This window comes from Ranitomeya imitator, chromosome 2, assembly GCF_032444005.1.
Source record: "Ranitomeya imitator isolate aRanImi1 chromosome 2, aRanImi1.pri, whole genome shotgun sequence".
Lineage (NCBI taxonomy): Eukaryota > Metazoa > Chordata > Amphibia > Anura > Dendrobatidae > Ranitomeya > Ranitomeya imitator.
The window spans coordinates 847146202-847162911 of NC_091283.1; the positions used below are offsets into that span (position 1 = coordinate 847146202).

The 16710-nt window shown below is 45.2% G+C and overlaps 1 protein-coding gene across 2 annotated transcripts in view; it reads right to left on the reverse strand.

Annotated features, from left to right (window-relative positions):
- Positions 1-1128: 1128 nt before the first annotated feature.
- The window catches only part of CCDC186 (coiled-coil domain containing 186), an 83068-nt gene continuing 67486 nt past the window's right edge, over positions 1129-16710 (reverse strand). Inside the window, exon 16 of one of the 2 annotated variants that reach the window (XM_069754353.1) lies at positions 1129-6286. In XM_069754353.1, coding sequence (XP_069610454.1) covers positions 6212-6286 — 75 coding nt within the window. In that variant the 3' untranslated portion in view covers positions 1129-6211. The remainder of the gene's footprint in view (positions 6287-16710) is intronic. The other variant, XM_069754352.1, reaches the window with a different exon arrangement.

Below are 16710 nucleotides of genomic sequence, written 5' to 3' on the forward strand. Positions count from 1 at the left end.
AATAATTTACACAGATATTTACAGATCAGCAGGATCCATTGTACATTACACCATATACATCAGGGTGATTCCTGGGAGTGCTACAGTCCAGGTTTGGGGGTCACATACATACAGATACAGGAGTGATCCTACCACGTAATCGTGTGCCGCACCGATCACAGGGTCCGCTGTATAGTGAGGGGAGTGCTGGCTATCACCGCAGAGGACGCATCTCGCCATTACTGCCACATGCGGCACTAGTGCATGGCCCCTTGAAGAAGACATTGAGGCAGACAACAATTAAAGAGTTAAACAATTCTGGAAATTTCCAGATAGGTGATAGTATGCCCTCCTGATTGCTTGTGGTCACATTAATGGCATAAAACAGCCATCGACCGGCCCCCCAATCTGATTGTCCAGATATCAATAGTCAATGATGATTAGTGGAACCGCGAGGCCCCAACCTTTAATTTAAAGGGGGATTTCATGCCTTTTATGACTTGTCATAGACAGAGACCCCCCAAAGAATGGGGAGCAATGCTCTGCAGACAGTTAAGGGGTTCTTTTTGGGGCTCCAGATTCTGTGGCTGGATCGCCCCTTTAAGTGGAGCAGAACCAGCGCTGCCCGGTTTTTATGGATACAATTGTCCCTTTTACGACCCTGGATACATTTAGAAACAATTTAATTGTTCATAGAATAAATATCCCTTTACATTCAGTTATGTTCCCGTGGTCACATGACCACCCAAAACGCAGCGGAGCTGGAATAACAGATAATGACGGACCTTTACCATCCGCCACATTACCTCTACACACAGCCGCTTACATCAGACCGCCAAATGTGACAAGTGGGCGGATCCCAAGTGAAAAATTGCTCAAAAGAATAAAAAAAAAAAAAACAAACAAAAAATATCAGCCCCTCCCTGGTCCACATGTCGTGTCTGGTATTACGGCGCTATTAAACTGCTCGGGGCCTAGATACAACTTGTGGCACTTTTTTTTTGGAACAAAGCTGCCATATTTTTCTTGTTTTATCCCTTTAAGAAATTTCCCTTTCAGGCCTGGTAAAAGTGTTACCGTCCCAGTCTTTGCCCCCTGTGGCGTCTCATCTGCGCAGAACAAATCAATTTATAAAAAGAACACACAAAATTATGAAAAAATACAGATTTAATTTACAATTTTTTTTTTTTTTACATAATTCTGATAAAAAGATTTCGACACAAAAGGAAAAGAAAAACCTGGATAAGATTTTATCTGATTTCAGGAGATAAGAGAGGACGATAAATCTGGAGGTTTCCGTGCAGTCGCTGATTTATGCGCGGCTGCGGGAGACGTCTGGCATTGGGAGCTCGGACCTGTCACGGCGGGGACGGAATTTGGGGATAAATCAGCGGATTCAGATCTTGGAGTGAATCGTGATTGAATCTTGGAGAAAATAAAAACTCACAGACCGGTGTGTCTGCAACCGGGGGAAACTACAAATCCCAGCAGGCTCTCCGACTGGGGGAGACTACAAATCCCAGCATGCTCTCCGACTGGGGGAGACTACAAATCCCAGCAGGCTCTCCGACTGGGGGAGACTACAAATCCCAGCATGCTCTCAGACTGGGGGAGACTACAAATCCCAGCATGCTCTCCGACTGGGGGAGACTACAAATCCCAGCAGGCTCTGCGACCAGGGGAGACTACAATTCCCAGCAGGGTGTGGATAATTTTAGATATCAAACTTCTCCACTCTCCATGGAGTCTGCACCCAGGAAAGCTGGGTGACACCTAGTATAGCTGCTGCTCTAGTCCTCAGGACTTGTCACCCAGCTTTCCCAGGTGTCCTGAACGTTTTCCTTGGCTTAAGTAATGACGTTTAGGGATCTGGAAAAACTGCTGTGTGTGCGCCATGATGACTGCTCCCATGCGGCTGTGCACCCCGCTAACCTAGAGCCCTGAACGGTAAATCTTCCCAGCAAGGAATGCCCTGCACGGAGGTCAGAGGACTCTGTCATTCTGGATGCTGGGAAAGTTGAGTCACAGCACCTTAAAAGGGATTGCCTGGGAATAGGAATTTTCCTATTATCCAGTGTCTACAGGCCGTGTGAGGAATTACAGCTCAGACACATGGAAATGTGTGAACTTGGCGTAAACCGCTGCAGGCAGTCATTATCTTGCCGCCCGGCCCACATGTCACCTCTGCTCAGTGGTAACCATAAGCGCCAGCGATGGCGGAATTATACACGGCGACATCTTATTTATGAGCTGAGAGGAGACTTACAGACGCGCCGAGAACGGCACTGACAATACAGACTGCACCCGCGATCATGGCGAGACAAAGATGGCCGCCGGCCAGGGCGATGTCTGACAGGACAGGGGTGGGGGGCATGGCGGGAGGAGAAGGGGACGCAGCCCTGGTGGCGCCCTGGGAGGTGTGCAGGTGGAGTGGACTTTAGTGTCACAATTCTTAGCTGGATGTGTAGCACGACGCCGCAGATATAGACACCATTCAGGGTGAGAGGAAAGATGGGTGACCGCCCTCCTTACCACTGCAGGGCAGGAGCAGCTGTCATCCAGCGGGCGGGCGTGTGAGGGTGACGGAGCGTGGTGTTCCCGGATATCCAGCGTTATGCACACTCATTGTTTTCGCCGGGAGTTGTAGTCACAAGTGTCTCGGCACAGCACTGAGCAGTCTGGGAGTTGTAGTCACAAGCGTCTCGGCACAGCGCTGAGCAGTCTGGGAGTTGTAGTCACAAGCGTCTCGGCACTGCGCTGAGCAGTCTGGGAGTTGTAGTCACAAGCGTCTCGGCACTGCGCTGAGCAGTCTGGGAGTTGTAGTCACAAGTGTCTCGGCACTGCGCTGAGCAGTCTGGGAGTTGTAGTCACAAGCGTCTCGGCACTGCGCTGAGCAGTCTGGGAGTTGTAGTCACAAGCGTCTCGGCACCGCGCTGAGCAGTCTGGGAGTTGTAGTCACAAGCGTCTCGGCACAGCGCTGAGCAGTCTGGGAGTTGTAGTCACAAGCGTCTCGGCACCGCGCTGAGCAGTCTGGGAGTTGTAGTCACAAGCGTCTCATCACAGCGCTGAGCAGTCTGGGAGTTGTAGTCACAAGCGTCTCGGCACCGCGCTGAGCAGTCTGGGAGTTGTAGTCACAAGCGTCTCGGCACCGCACTGAGCAGTCTGGGAGTTGTAGTCACAAGCGTCTCGGCACCGCACTGAGCAGTCTGGGAGTTGTAGTCACAAGCGTCTCGGCACCGCGCTGAGCAGTCTGGGAGTTGTAGTCACAAGCGTCTCGGCACAGTGCTGAGCAGTCTGGGAGTTGTAGTCACAAGCGTCTCGGCACTGCGCTGAGCAGTCTGGGAGTTGTAGTCACAAGCGTCTCGGCACCGCGCTGAGCAGTCTGGGAGTTGTAGTCACAAGCGTCTCGGCACCGCGCTGAGCAGTCTGGGAGTTGTAGTCACAAGCGTCTCGGCACCGCACTGAGCAGTCTGGGAGTTGTAGTCACAAGCGTCTCGGCACCGCACTGAGCAGTCTGGGAGTTGTAGTCACAAGCGTCTCGGCACCGCGCTGAGCAGTCTGGGAGTTGTAGTCACAAGCGTCTCGGCACCGCGCTGAGCAGTCTGGGAGTTGTAGTCACAAGCGTCTCGGCACCGCGCTGAGCAGTCTGGGAGTTGTAGTCACAAGCGTCTCGGCACCGCACTGAGCAGTCTGGGAGTTGTAGTCACAAGCGTCTCGGCACCGCACTGAGCAGTCTGGGAGTTGTAGTCACAAGCGTCTCGGCACCGCGCTGAGCAGTCTGGGAGTTGTAGTCACAAGCGTCTCGGCACCGCGCTGAGCAGTCTGGGAGTTGTAGTCACAAGTGTCTCGGCACAGCGCTGAGCAGTCTGGGAGTTGTAGTCACAAGTGTCTCGGCACAGCGCTGAGCAGTCTGGGAGTTGTAGTCACAAGTGTCTCGGCACCGCGCTGAGCAGTCTGGGAGTTGTAGTCACAAGCGTCTCGGCACCGCACTGAGCAGTCTGGGAGTTGTAGTCACAAGCGTCTCGGCACCGCACTGAGCAGTCTGGGAGTTGTAGTCACAAGCGTCTCGGCACCGCGCTGAGCAGTCTGGGAGTTGTAGTCACAAGCGTCTCGGCACCGCACTGAGCAGTCTGGGAGTTGTAGTCACAAGCGTCTCGGCACCGCGCTGAGCAGTCTGGGAGTTGTAGTCACAAGCGTCTCGGCACAGCGCTGAGCAGTCTGGGAGTTGTAGTCACAAGTGTCTCGGCACAGCGCTGAGCAGTCTGGGAGTTGTAGTCACAAGTGTCTCGGCACCGCGCTGAGCAGTCTGGGAGTTGTAGTCACAAGCGTCTCGGCACAGCGCTGAGCAGTCTGGGAGTTGTAGTCACAAGTGTCTCGGCACAGCGCTGAGCAGTCTGGGAGTTGTAGTCACAAGCGTCTCGGCACAGCGCTGAGCAGTCTGGGAGTTGTAGTCACAAGTGTCTCGGCACAGCGCTGAGCAGTCTGGGAGTTGTAGTCACAAGCGTCTCGGCACAGCGCTGAGCAGTCTGGGAGTTGTAGTCACAAGTGTCTCGGCACAGCGCTGAGCAGTCTGGGAGTTGTAGTCACAAGTGTCTCGGCACAGCGCTGAGCAGTCTGGGAGTTGTAGTCACAAGCGTCTCGGCACAGCGCTGAGCAGTCTGGGAGTTGTAGTCACAAGTGTCTCGGCACCGCGCTGAGCAGTCTGGGAGTTGTAGTCACAAGTGTCTCGGCACAGCGCTGAGCAGTCTGGGAGTTGTAGTCACAAGCGTCTCGGCACAGCGCTGAGCAGTCTGGGAGTTGTAGTCACCAGCGAGATCACGACTGGCGCACGTTCACACTGTGATAATTAGGAGCACAGACCTGATCGGCCGCGGAGGGCTGGTGCCGGCGAGTCTCCGTCGGATGGGTAATGTGGTTACAGCGAGGGCTGCGAGCGGCCGCGCACGTATCAGCGCACATCTGTCCCATCAATTACAGCCGAGTGCTAATTAACTACTTCATTCATGATGACGGCATCAATCACAGGGATCTGGTGTCTGAACCCAGCTGACAGGAAGAGTTGTCAGAGGGGCACAGACTATCAGATTACATTGGATTTCTAGCCCCAGCTGTGTAAAAAGTAGCAGAGGAAACCTGCCGAGTCCATGGAAAACTTTGCAGCTTTGGCTGTGATTGGAGTAGAGGTAGATTACACCTTTTTATTTAAAGTGGCGGATAAAATAGAGCGGAGAGTGACCCCTGCGATCACCTCCCGCCATCTTCAGTGACCGCTTTATTATCTACGGGTTCATACTCAGCCATTTCGTACTTTCAGTCTTACCGAGACTCCAGCTTTCCCAGACTCCTGAATGTCAGATTTCAGTGATGGATCCACGGAAAGTTGTGTCACAAGAAACCCCTGCTGGAGATCTACTAGCGGCCATGTAGGCTGGTACCCAGCTTTCCCTGGCTCCTGAATGACATCTTGTCTGCAGCCTGATTATATCTGCCCTCACTTCAGTCTGTAATTAAAGAGATTGAGGACATGAGGGAAGCTGTAATCGCGACCACCTAATGGCCAGCCAGCTTTTCTAGATTCCTGAATGGCAGAGGTTTTTAAGTGATGATCTCACTACTGACATCAACGTGTCTAAGAAAGATAAGCGATAACCAAAGTGTTCCTAATGGCAGACTCATGAGAAGTCACCCAGCTTTACCAGGATCCTGATGGACAGCTTCGCACCCACTCCCTGCTGTACAGGCAGATCTAGGAATGCCGAGTGGCAACCTGTTTGGAGATATTAGCCGTCACCCAGCTTTCCCAGAGACAAAGAAGAAATGTCTGCTCTTTCCCGGTGACAGTCCGACACTAGAGAAGGTCTCAGTCGCCATTAGGCCGCTACAAGAAAACGTGACCACCAAGGAGAATAATGAAGAGTGGAGAAGAGAGACTGAGCGGTCAGGGCTCTCCGGCTTGCTGGGACTTGTAGTGGGCCAGCTCATCTTCCACAGCCACAGAAACTTTCCAAAAGGAAAATAGTAATAAAACCGTTTGAGTAACCTGAATGGAAGCGACGATGATGGCGGAGTCAGGAGCGATCGTCTCGCCGGTCCTCCTCGTGTCTAGTGCAAAAGCTTCTTCCGATAAATAAATGTTTATAAGGTATCGCACAACCGGACGGGATCCTGAAAATCCAGGAGCCCCACGTCTTGCGCTGACGACGGTGGCTACATCCTGCGCTGCCAGGGACGCCTACACCCTGCGCTCACCATCATTCTTCTGCTTAATCAGCCGCTCAATCTCCAATCCCAGAGTTTGCAGATTTTCCTGAGGATTAAAAAACAACTTAAAGTGAAGAAAGATCGACTGTGAGAAACCGAAAATACGAAGCTTCACTGAGAAAAAGATTTTCAATATTTCACATGAATGAAAAGTGAAAAAAAAATGTATGTAGTGAGCTCCCTCTAGTGGTGACTGTATAAATCTGTATGTAGTGAGCTCCCTCTAGTGGTGGCTGTATAAATCTGTATGTAGTGAGCTCCCCCTAGTGGTGACTGTATAAATCTGTATGCAGTGAGCTCCCTCTAGTGGTGACTGTATAAATCTGTATGTGGTGAGCTCCCTCTAGTGGTGACTGTATAAATCTGTATGCAGTGAGCTCCCTCTAGTGGTGACTGTATAAATCTGTATGTAGTGAGATCCCCCTAGTGGTGACTGTATAAATCTGTATGTAGTGAGCTCCCTCTAGAGGAGACTGTATAAATCTGTGTGTAGTGAGCTCCCCCTAGTGGTGACTGTATAAATCTGTATGTAGTGAGCTCCCTCTAGTGGTGGCTGTATAAATCTGTATGCAGTGAGCTCCCCCTAGTGGTGACTGTATAAATCTGTATGTAGTGAGCTCCCCCTAGTGGTGACTGTATAAATCTGTATGCAGTGAGCTCCCCCTAGTGGTGACTGTATAAATCTGTATGTAGTGGGCTCCCTCTAGTGGTGACTGTATAAATCTGTATGTGGTGAGCTCCCTCTAGTGGTGACTGTATAAATCTGTATGCAGTGAGCTCCCTCTAGTGGTGACTGTATAAATCTGTATGTAGTGGGCTCCCTCTAGTGGTGACTGTATAAATCTGTATGTGGTGAGCTCCCTCTAGTGGTGACTGTATAAATCTGTATGTAGTGAGCTCCCTCTAGTGGTGACTGTATAAATCTGTATGTAGTGAGATCCCCCTAGTGGTGACTGTATATATCTGTATGTAGTGAGCTCCCTCTAGAGGAGACTGTATAAATCTGTATGCAGTGAGCTCCCTCTAGTGGTGACTGTATAAATCTGTATGCAGTGAGCTCCCTCTAGTGGTGACTGTATAAATCTGTATGTAGTGAGATCCCCCTAGTGGTGACTGTATAAATCTGTATGTAGTGAGCTCCCTCTAGAGGAGACTGTATAAATCTGTGTGTAGTGAGCTCCCCCTAGTGGTGACTGTATAAATCTGTATGTAGTGAGCTCCCTCTAGTTGTGGCTGTTTAAATCTGTATGTAGTGAGCTCCCTCTAGTGGTGACTGTATAAATCTGTATGCAGTGAGCTCCCCCTAGTGGTGACTGTATAAATCTGTATGCAGTGAGCTCCCCCTAGTGGTGACTGTATAAATCTGTATGTAGTGAGCTCCCCCTAGTGGTGGCTGTATAAATCTGTATGCAGTGAGCTCCTCCTAGTGGTGAATGTATAAATCTGTATATACTGAGCTCCCTCTAGTGGTGACTGTATAAATCTGTATGCAGTGAGCTCCCCCTAGTGGTGACTGTATAAATCTGTATGCAGTGAGCTCCCCCTAGTGGTGACTGTATAAATCTGTATGCAGTGAGCTCCCCCTAGTGGTGACTGTATAAATCTGTATGCAGTGAGCTCCCCCTAGTGGTGACTGTATAAATCTGTATGCAGTGAGCTCCCCCTAGTGGTGACTGTATAAATCTGTATGCAGTGAGCTCCCCCTAGTGGTGACTGTATATATCTGTATGCAGTGAGCTCCCCCTAGTGGTGATTGTATAAATCTGTATGTAGTGAGCTCCCTCTAGTGGTGTATGTATAATCTGTATGTTGTGAGCTCCCCCTAGTGGTGGCTGTATCTATATATATAATTGTCTAAGGGTTTTTCCGTCTGTCTGTCTGTCTGTCTGTCTGTCCTGGAAATCCCGGCTCTCTGATTGGTCGAGGCCTGGCGGCCTCGACCAATCAGAGACCGGCACAGCATCGACGTAGAAATCCCGCGACTCTGATTGGTCGAGGCCGCCACTTCTGTATTGATCAGTCCTCCTGACACTTCTGTATTGATCAGTCCTCCTGACACTTCTGTATTGATCAGTCCTCCTGACACTTCTGTATTGATCAGTCCTCCTGACACTTCTATATTGATCAGTCCTCCTGACACTTCTATATTGATCAGTCCTCCTGACATTCTGTATTGATCAGTCCTCCTGACACTTCTATATTGATCAGTCCTCCTGATACCTCTATATTGATCAGTCCTCCTGACACTTCTATATTGATCAGTCCTCCTGACATTCTATATTGATCAGTCCTCCTGACACTTCTATATTGATCAGTCCTCCTGACACTTCAATATTGATCAGTCCTCCTGATACCTCTATATTGATCAGTCCTCCTGACACTTCTATATTGATCAGTCCTCCTGACACTTCTGTATTGATCAGTCCTCCTGATACCTCTGTATTGATCAGTCCTCCTGACACTTCTGTATTGATCAGTCCTCCTGACACTTCTATATTGATCAGTCCTCCTGATACCTCTATATTGATCAGTCCTCCTGATACCTCTATATTGATCAGTCCTCCTGACACTTCTGTATTGATCAGTCCTCCTGACACTTCTATATTGATCAGTCCTCCTGACACTTCAATATTGATCAGTCCTCCTGATACCTCTATATTGATCAGTCCTCCTGACACTTTTATATTGATCAGTCCTCCTGACACTTCTATATTGATCAGTCCTCCTGATACCTCTATATTGATCAGTCCTCCTGACACTTCTGTATTGATCAGTCCTCCTGACACTTCTATATTGATCAGTCCTCCTGATACCTCTATATTGATCAGTCCTCCTGACACTTCTGTATTGATCAGTCCTCCTGACACTTCTATATTGATCAGTCCTCCTGATACCTCTATATTGATCAGTCCTCCTGACACTTCTGTATTGATCAGTCCTCCTGACACTTCTATATTGATCAGTCCTCCTGATACCTCTATATTGATCAGTCCTCCTGACACTTCTATATTGATCAGTCCTCCTGACACTTCTATATTGATCAGTCCTCCTGACACTTCTATATTGATCAGTCCTCCTGACATTCTGTATTGATCAGTCCTCCTGACACTTCTATATTGATCAGTCCTCCTGATACCTCTATATTGATCAGTCCTCCTGACACTTCTATATTGATCAGTCCTCCTGACACTTCTATATTGATCAGTCCTCCTGATACCTCTATATTGATCAGTCCTCCTGACACTTCTATATTGATCAGTCCTCCTGACACTTCTATATTGATCAGTCCTCCTGACACTTCAATATTGATCAGTCCTCCTGATACCTCTATATTGATCAGTCCTCCTGACACTTCAATATTGATCAGTCCTCCTGATACCTCTATATTGATCAGTCCTCCTGACACTTCTATATTGATCAGTCCTCCTGACACTTCTATATTGATCAGTCCTCCTGACACTTCAATATTGATCAGTCCTCCTGACACTTCTATATTGATCAGTCCTCCTGACACTTTTATATTGATCAGTCCTCCTGACACTTTTATATTGATCAGTCCTCCTGACACTTCTATATTGATCAGTCCTCCTGATACCTCTATATTGATCAGTCCTCCTGACACTTCTATATTGATCAGTCCTCCTGACACTTCTATATTGATCAGTCCTCCTGACAATTCTATATTGATCAGTCCTCCTGACACTTCTATATTGATCAGTCCTCCTGACACTTCTATATTGATCAGTCCTCCTGATACCTCTATATTGATCAGTCCTCCTGACAGTCCTCCTGACACTTCTATATTGATCAGTCCTCCTGACACTTCTATATTGATCAGTCCTCCTGACACTTCTATATTGATCAGTCCTCCTGACACTTCAATATTGATCAGTCCTCCTGACACTTCTATATTGATCAGTCCTCCTGACACTTCTATATTGATCAGTCCTCCTGACACTTCAATATTGATCAGTCCTCCTGACACTTCTATATTGATCAGTCCTCCTGACACTTCTATATTGATCAGTCCTCCTGACACTTCTATATTGATCAGTCCTCCTGACACTTCTATATTGATCAGTCCTCCTGATACCTCTATATTGATCAGTCCTCCTGACACTTCTATATTGATCAGTCCTCCTGATACCTCTATATTGATCAGTCCTCCGGACATTCTATATTGAACAGTCCTCCTGATACCTCTATATTGATCAGTCCTCCTGACACTTCTATATTGATCAGTCCTCCTGACACTTCTATATTGATCAGTCCTCCTGACACTTCTATATTGATCAGTCCTCCTGACACTTCTATATTGATCAGTCCTCCTGACACTTCTATATTGATCAGTCCTCCTGACACTTCTATATTGATCAGTCCTCCTGACACTTCTATATTGATCAGTCCTCCTGACACTTCTACATTGATCAGTCCTCCTGACACTTCTATATTGATCAGTCCTCCTGATACCTCTATATTGATCAGTCCTCCTGACACCTCTATATTGATCAGTCCTCCTGATACCTCTATATTGATCAGTCCTCCTGACACTTCTATATTGATCAGTCCTCCTGACACTTCTATATTGATCAGTCCTCCTGACACTTCTATATTGATCAGTCCTCCTGACACTTCTATATTGATCAGTCCTCCTGACACTTCTATATTGATCAGTCCTCCTGACACTTCTATATTGATCAGTCCTCCTGACACTTCTATATTGATCAGTCCTCCTGACACTTCTATATTGATCAGTCCTCCTGACACTTCTATATTGATCTGTCCTCCTGACACTTCTATATTGATCTGTCCTCCTGACACTTCAATATTGATCAGTCCTCCTGACACTTCTATATTGATCAGTCCTCCTGACACTTCTATATTGATCTGTCCTCCTGACACTTCTATATTGATCAGTCCTCCTGACACTTCTATATTGAACAGTCCTCCTGATACCTCTATATTGATCAGTCCTCCGGACATTCTATATTGAACAGTCCTCCTGATACCTCTATATTGATCAGTCCTCCGGACATTCTATATTGATCAGTCCTCCTGACACTTCTATATTGATCAGTCCTCCTGACACTTCTATATAATAATAATAATAATAATAATAATAATAATAATAATAATTTTTATTTATATAGCGCCAACACTATATTGATCAGTCCTCCTGACACTTCTATATTGATCAGTCCTCCTGATACCTCTATATTGATCAGTCCTCCTGACATTCTATATTGATCAGTCCTCCTGACACTTCTATATTGATCAGTCCTCCTGACACTTCTATATTGATCAGTCCTCCTGACACTTCTATATTGATCAGTCCTCCTGACACTTCTATATTGATCAGTCCTCCTGATACCTCTATTGATCAGTCCTCCTGTCACTTCTATATTGATCAGTCCTCCTGACACTTCTATATTGATCAGTCCTCCTGACACTTCTATATTGATCAGTCCTCCTGACACTTCTATATTGATCAGTCCTCCTGATACCTCTATATTGATCAGTCCTCCTGACACTTCTATATTGATCAGTCCTCCTGATACCTCTATATTGATCAGTCCTCCTGACATTCTATATTGATCAGTCCTCCTGACACTTCTATATTGATCAGTCCTCCTGACACTTCTATATTGATCAGTCCTCCTGACACTTCTATATTGATCAGTCCTCCTGATGCCTCTATATTGATCAGTCCTCCTGACACTTCAATATTGATCAGTCCTCCTGACACTTCTATATTGATCAGTCCTCCTGACACTTCAATATTGATCAGTCCTCCTGACACTTCAATATTGATCAGTCCTCCTGACACTTCAATATTGATCAGTCCTCCTGACACTTCAATATTGATCAGTCCTCCTGACACTTCAATATTGATCAGTCCTCCTGATACCTCTATATTGATCAGTCCTCCTGACACTTCTATATTGATCAGTCTTCCTGACACTTCTATATTGATCAGTCCTCCTGACACTTCTATATTGATCAGTCCTCCTGACACTTCTATATTGATCAGTCCTCCTGACACTTCTATATTGATCAGTCCTCCTGATACCTCTATATTGATCAGTCCTCCTGACAGTTTTCCTGACACTTCTATATTGATCAGTCCTCCTGACACTTCTATATTGATTAGTCCTCCTGACACTTCTATATTGATCAGTCTTCCTGACACTTCTATATTGATCAGTCCTCCTGACACTTCTATATAATAATAATAATAATAATAATAATAATAATAATAATTTTTATTTATATAGCGCCAACACTATATTGATCAGTCCTCCTGACACTTCTATATTGATCAGTCCTCCTGACACTTCTATATAATAATAATAATAATAATAATTTTTATTTATATAGCGCCAACACTATATTGATCAGTCCTCCTGACAGTTTTCCTGACACTTCTATATTGATCAGTCCTCCTGACACTTCTATATTGATCAGTCCTCCTGACACTTCTATATTGATCAGTCCTCCTGACACTTCTATATTGATCAGTCCTCCTGACACTTCTATATTGATTAGTCCTCCTGACACCTCTATATTGATCAGTCCTCCTGACAGTCCTCCTGACACTTCTATATTGATCAGTCCTCCTGACACCTCTATATTGATAAATCCTCCTGACACTTCTATATTGATCTGTCCTCCTGACACTTCTATATTGATCAGTCCTCCTGACACTTCTATATTGATCAGTCCTCCTGACACTTCTATATTGAACAGTCCTCCTGATACCTCTATATTGATCAGTCCTCCTGACACTTCTATATTGATCAGTCCTCCTGACACCTCTATATTGATCAGTCCTCCTGACACCTCTATATTGATCAGTCCTCCTGACACCTCTATATTGATAAATCCTCCTGACACTTCTATATTGATCTGTCCTCCTGACACTTCTATATTGATCAGTCCTCCTGACACTTCTATATTGATCAGTCCTCCTGACACTTCTATATTGATCAGTCCTCCTGATACCTCTATATTGATCAGTCCTCCTGACACTTCTATATTGATCAGTCCTCCTGATACCTCTATATTGATCAGTCCTCCTGACACTTCTATATTGATCAGTCCTCCTGACACTTCTATATTGATCAGTCCTCCTGACACTTCTATATTGATCAGTCCTCCTGACACTTCTATATTGATCAGTCCTCCTGACACTTCTATATTGATCAGTCCTCCTGACACTTCTATATTGATCAGTCCTCCTGACACTTCTATATTGATCAGTCCTCCTGACACTTCTATATTGATCAGTCCTCCTGACACTTCTATATTGATCAGTCCTCCTGACACTTCTATATTGATCTGTCCTCCTGACACTTCTATATTGATCTGTCCTCCTGACACTTCAATATTGATCAGTCCTCCTGACACTTCTATATTGATCAGTCCTCCTGACACTTCTATATTGATCTGTCCTCCTGACACTTCTATATTGATCAGTCCTCCTGACACTTCTATATTGAACAGTCCTCCTGATACCTCTATATTGATCAGTCCTCCGGACATTCTATATTGAACAGTCCTCCTGATACCTCTATATTGATCAGTCCTCCGGACATTCTATATTGATCAGTCCTCCTGACACTTCTATATTGATCAGTCCTCCTGACACTTCTATATAATAATAATAATAATAATAATAATAATAATAATTTTTATTTATATAGCGCCAACACTATATTGATCAGTCCTCCTGACACTTCTATATTGATCAGTCCTCCTGATACCTCTATATTGATCAGTCCTCCTGACATTCTATATTGATCAGTCCTCCTGACACTTCTATATTGATCAGTCCTCCTGACACTTCTATATTGATCAGTCCTCCTGACACTTCTATATTGATCAGTCCTCCTGACACTTCTATATTGATCAGTCCTCCTGATACCTCTATTGATCAGTCCTCCTGTCACTTCTATATTGATCAGTCCTCCTGACACTTCTATATTGATCAGTCCTCCTGACACTTCTATATTGATCAGTCCTCCTGACACTTCTATATTGATCAGTCCTCCTGATACCTCTATATTGATCAGTCCTCCTGACACTTCTATATTGATCAGTCCTCCTGATACCTCTATATTGATCAGTCCTCCTGACATTCTATATTGATCAGTCCTCCTGACACTTCTATATTGATCAGTCCTCCTGACACTTCTATATTGATCAGTCCTCCTGACACTTCTATATTGATCAGTCCTCCTGATGCCTCTATATTGATCAGTCCTCCTGACACTTCAATATTGATCAGTCCTCCTGACACTTCAATATTGATCAGTCCTCCTGACACTTCAATATTGATCAGTCCTCCTGACACTTCAATATTGATCAGTCCTCCTGATACCTCTATATTGATCAGTCCTCCTGACACTTCTATATTGATCAGTCTTCCTGACACTTCTATATTGATCAGTCCTCCTGACACTTCTATATTGATCAGTCCTCCTGACACTTCTATATTGATCAGTCCTCCTGACACTTCTATATTGATCAGTCCTCCTGATACCTCTATATTGATCAGTCCTCCTGACAGTTTTCCTGACACTTCTATATTGATCAGTCCTCCTGACACTTCTATATTGATTAGTCCTCCTGACACTTCTATATTGATCAGTCTTCCTGACACTTCTATATTGATCAGTCCTCCTGACACTTCTATATAATAATAATAATAATAATAATAATAATTTTTATTTATATAGCGCCAACACTATATTGATCAGTCCTCCTGACACTTCTATATTGATCAGTCCTCCTGACACTTCTATATAATAATAATAATAATAATAATAATAATAATTTTTATTTATATAGCGCCAACACTATATTGATCAGTCCTCCTGACAGTTTTCCTGACACTTCTATATTGATCAGTCCTCCTGACACTTCTATATTGATCAGTCCTCCTGACACTTCTATATTGATCAGTCCTCCTGACACTTCTATATTGATCAGTCCTCCTGACACTTCTATATTGATTAGTCCTCCTGACACCTCTATATTGATCAGTCCTCCTGATACCTCTATATTGATCAGTCCTCCTGACACTACTATATTGATCAGTCCTCCTGACACCTCTATATTGATAAATCCTCCTGACACTTCTATATTGATCTGTCCTCCTGACACTTCTATATTGATCAGTCCTCCTGACACTTCTATATTGATCAGTCCTCCTGACACTTCTATATTGAACAGTCCTCCTGATACCTCTATATTGATCAGTCCTCCTGACACTTCTATATTGATCAGTCCTCCTGACACCTCTATATTGATCAGTCCTCCTGACACCTCTATATTGATAAATCCTCCTGACACTTCTATATTGATCATTCCTCCTGACACTTCTGTATTGATCAGTCTTCCTGACACTTCTATATTGATCAGTCCTCCTGACACTTCTATATTGATCAGTCCTCCTGACACTTCTATATTGATCAGTCCTCCTGATACCTCTATATTGATCAGTCTTCCTGACATTCTATATTGATCAGTCCTCCTGACACCTCTATATTGATAAATCCTCCTGACACTTCTATATTGATCAGTCCTCCTGACACTTCTATATTGATCAGTCCTCCTGACACTTCTGTATTGATCATTCCTCCTGACACTTCTGTATTGATCATTCCTCCTGACACTTCTATATTGATCAGTCCTCCTGATACCTCTATATTGATCAGTCCTCCTGACACTTCTATATTGATCATTCCTCCTGACACTTCTGTATTGATCATTCCTCCTGACACTTCTGTATTGATCATTCCTCCTGACACTTCTATATTGATCAGTCCTCCTGATACCTCTATATTGATCAGTCCTCCTGACACTTCTATATTGATCAGTCCTCCTGACACCTCTATATTGATCAGTCCTCCTGACACTTCTATATTGATCAGTCCTCCTGACTCCTCTATATTGATCAGTCCTCCTGACACTTCTATATTGATCAGTCTTCCTGACACTTCTATATTGATCAGTCCTCCTGATACCTCTATATTGATCAGTCCTCCTGACACTTCTATATTGATCAGTCCTCCTGACACTTCTATATTGATCAGTCCTCCTGACACCTCTATATTGATCAGTCCTCCTGACACTTCTATATTGATCAGTCCTCCTGACACTTCTATATTGATCGGTCCTCCTGACACTTCTATATTGATCAGTCCTCCTGATACCTCTATATTGATCAGTCCTCCTGACACTTCTATATTGATCAGTCCTCCTGACACTTCTATATTGATCAGTCCTCCTGACATTCTATATTGATCAGTCCTCCTGACACTTCTATATTGATCAGTCCTCCTCGACCAATCAGCGACGGGCACAGCAACGATGATGCCATAAAGGACGTAGAAATCCCACGTTTCTGATTCAGGCCTCGACCAATCAGCAACAGGCACAGCGATGATGATGTCATAATGGTTGCCA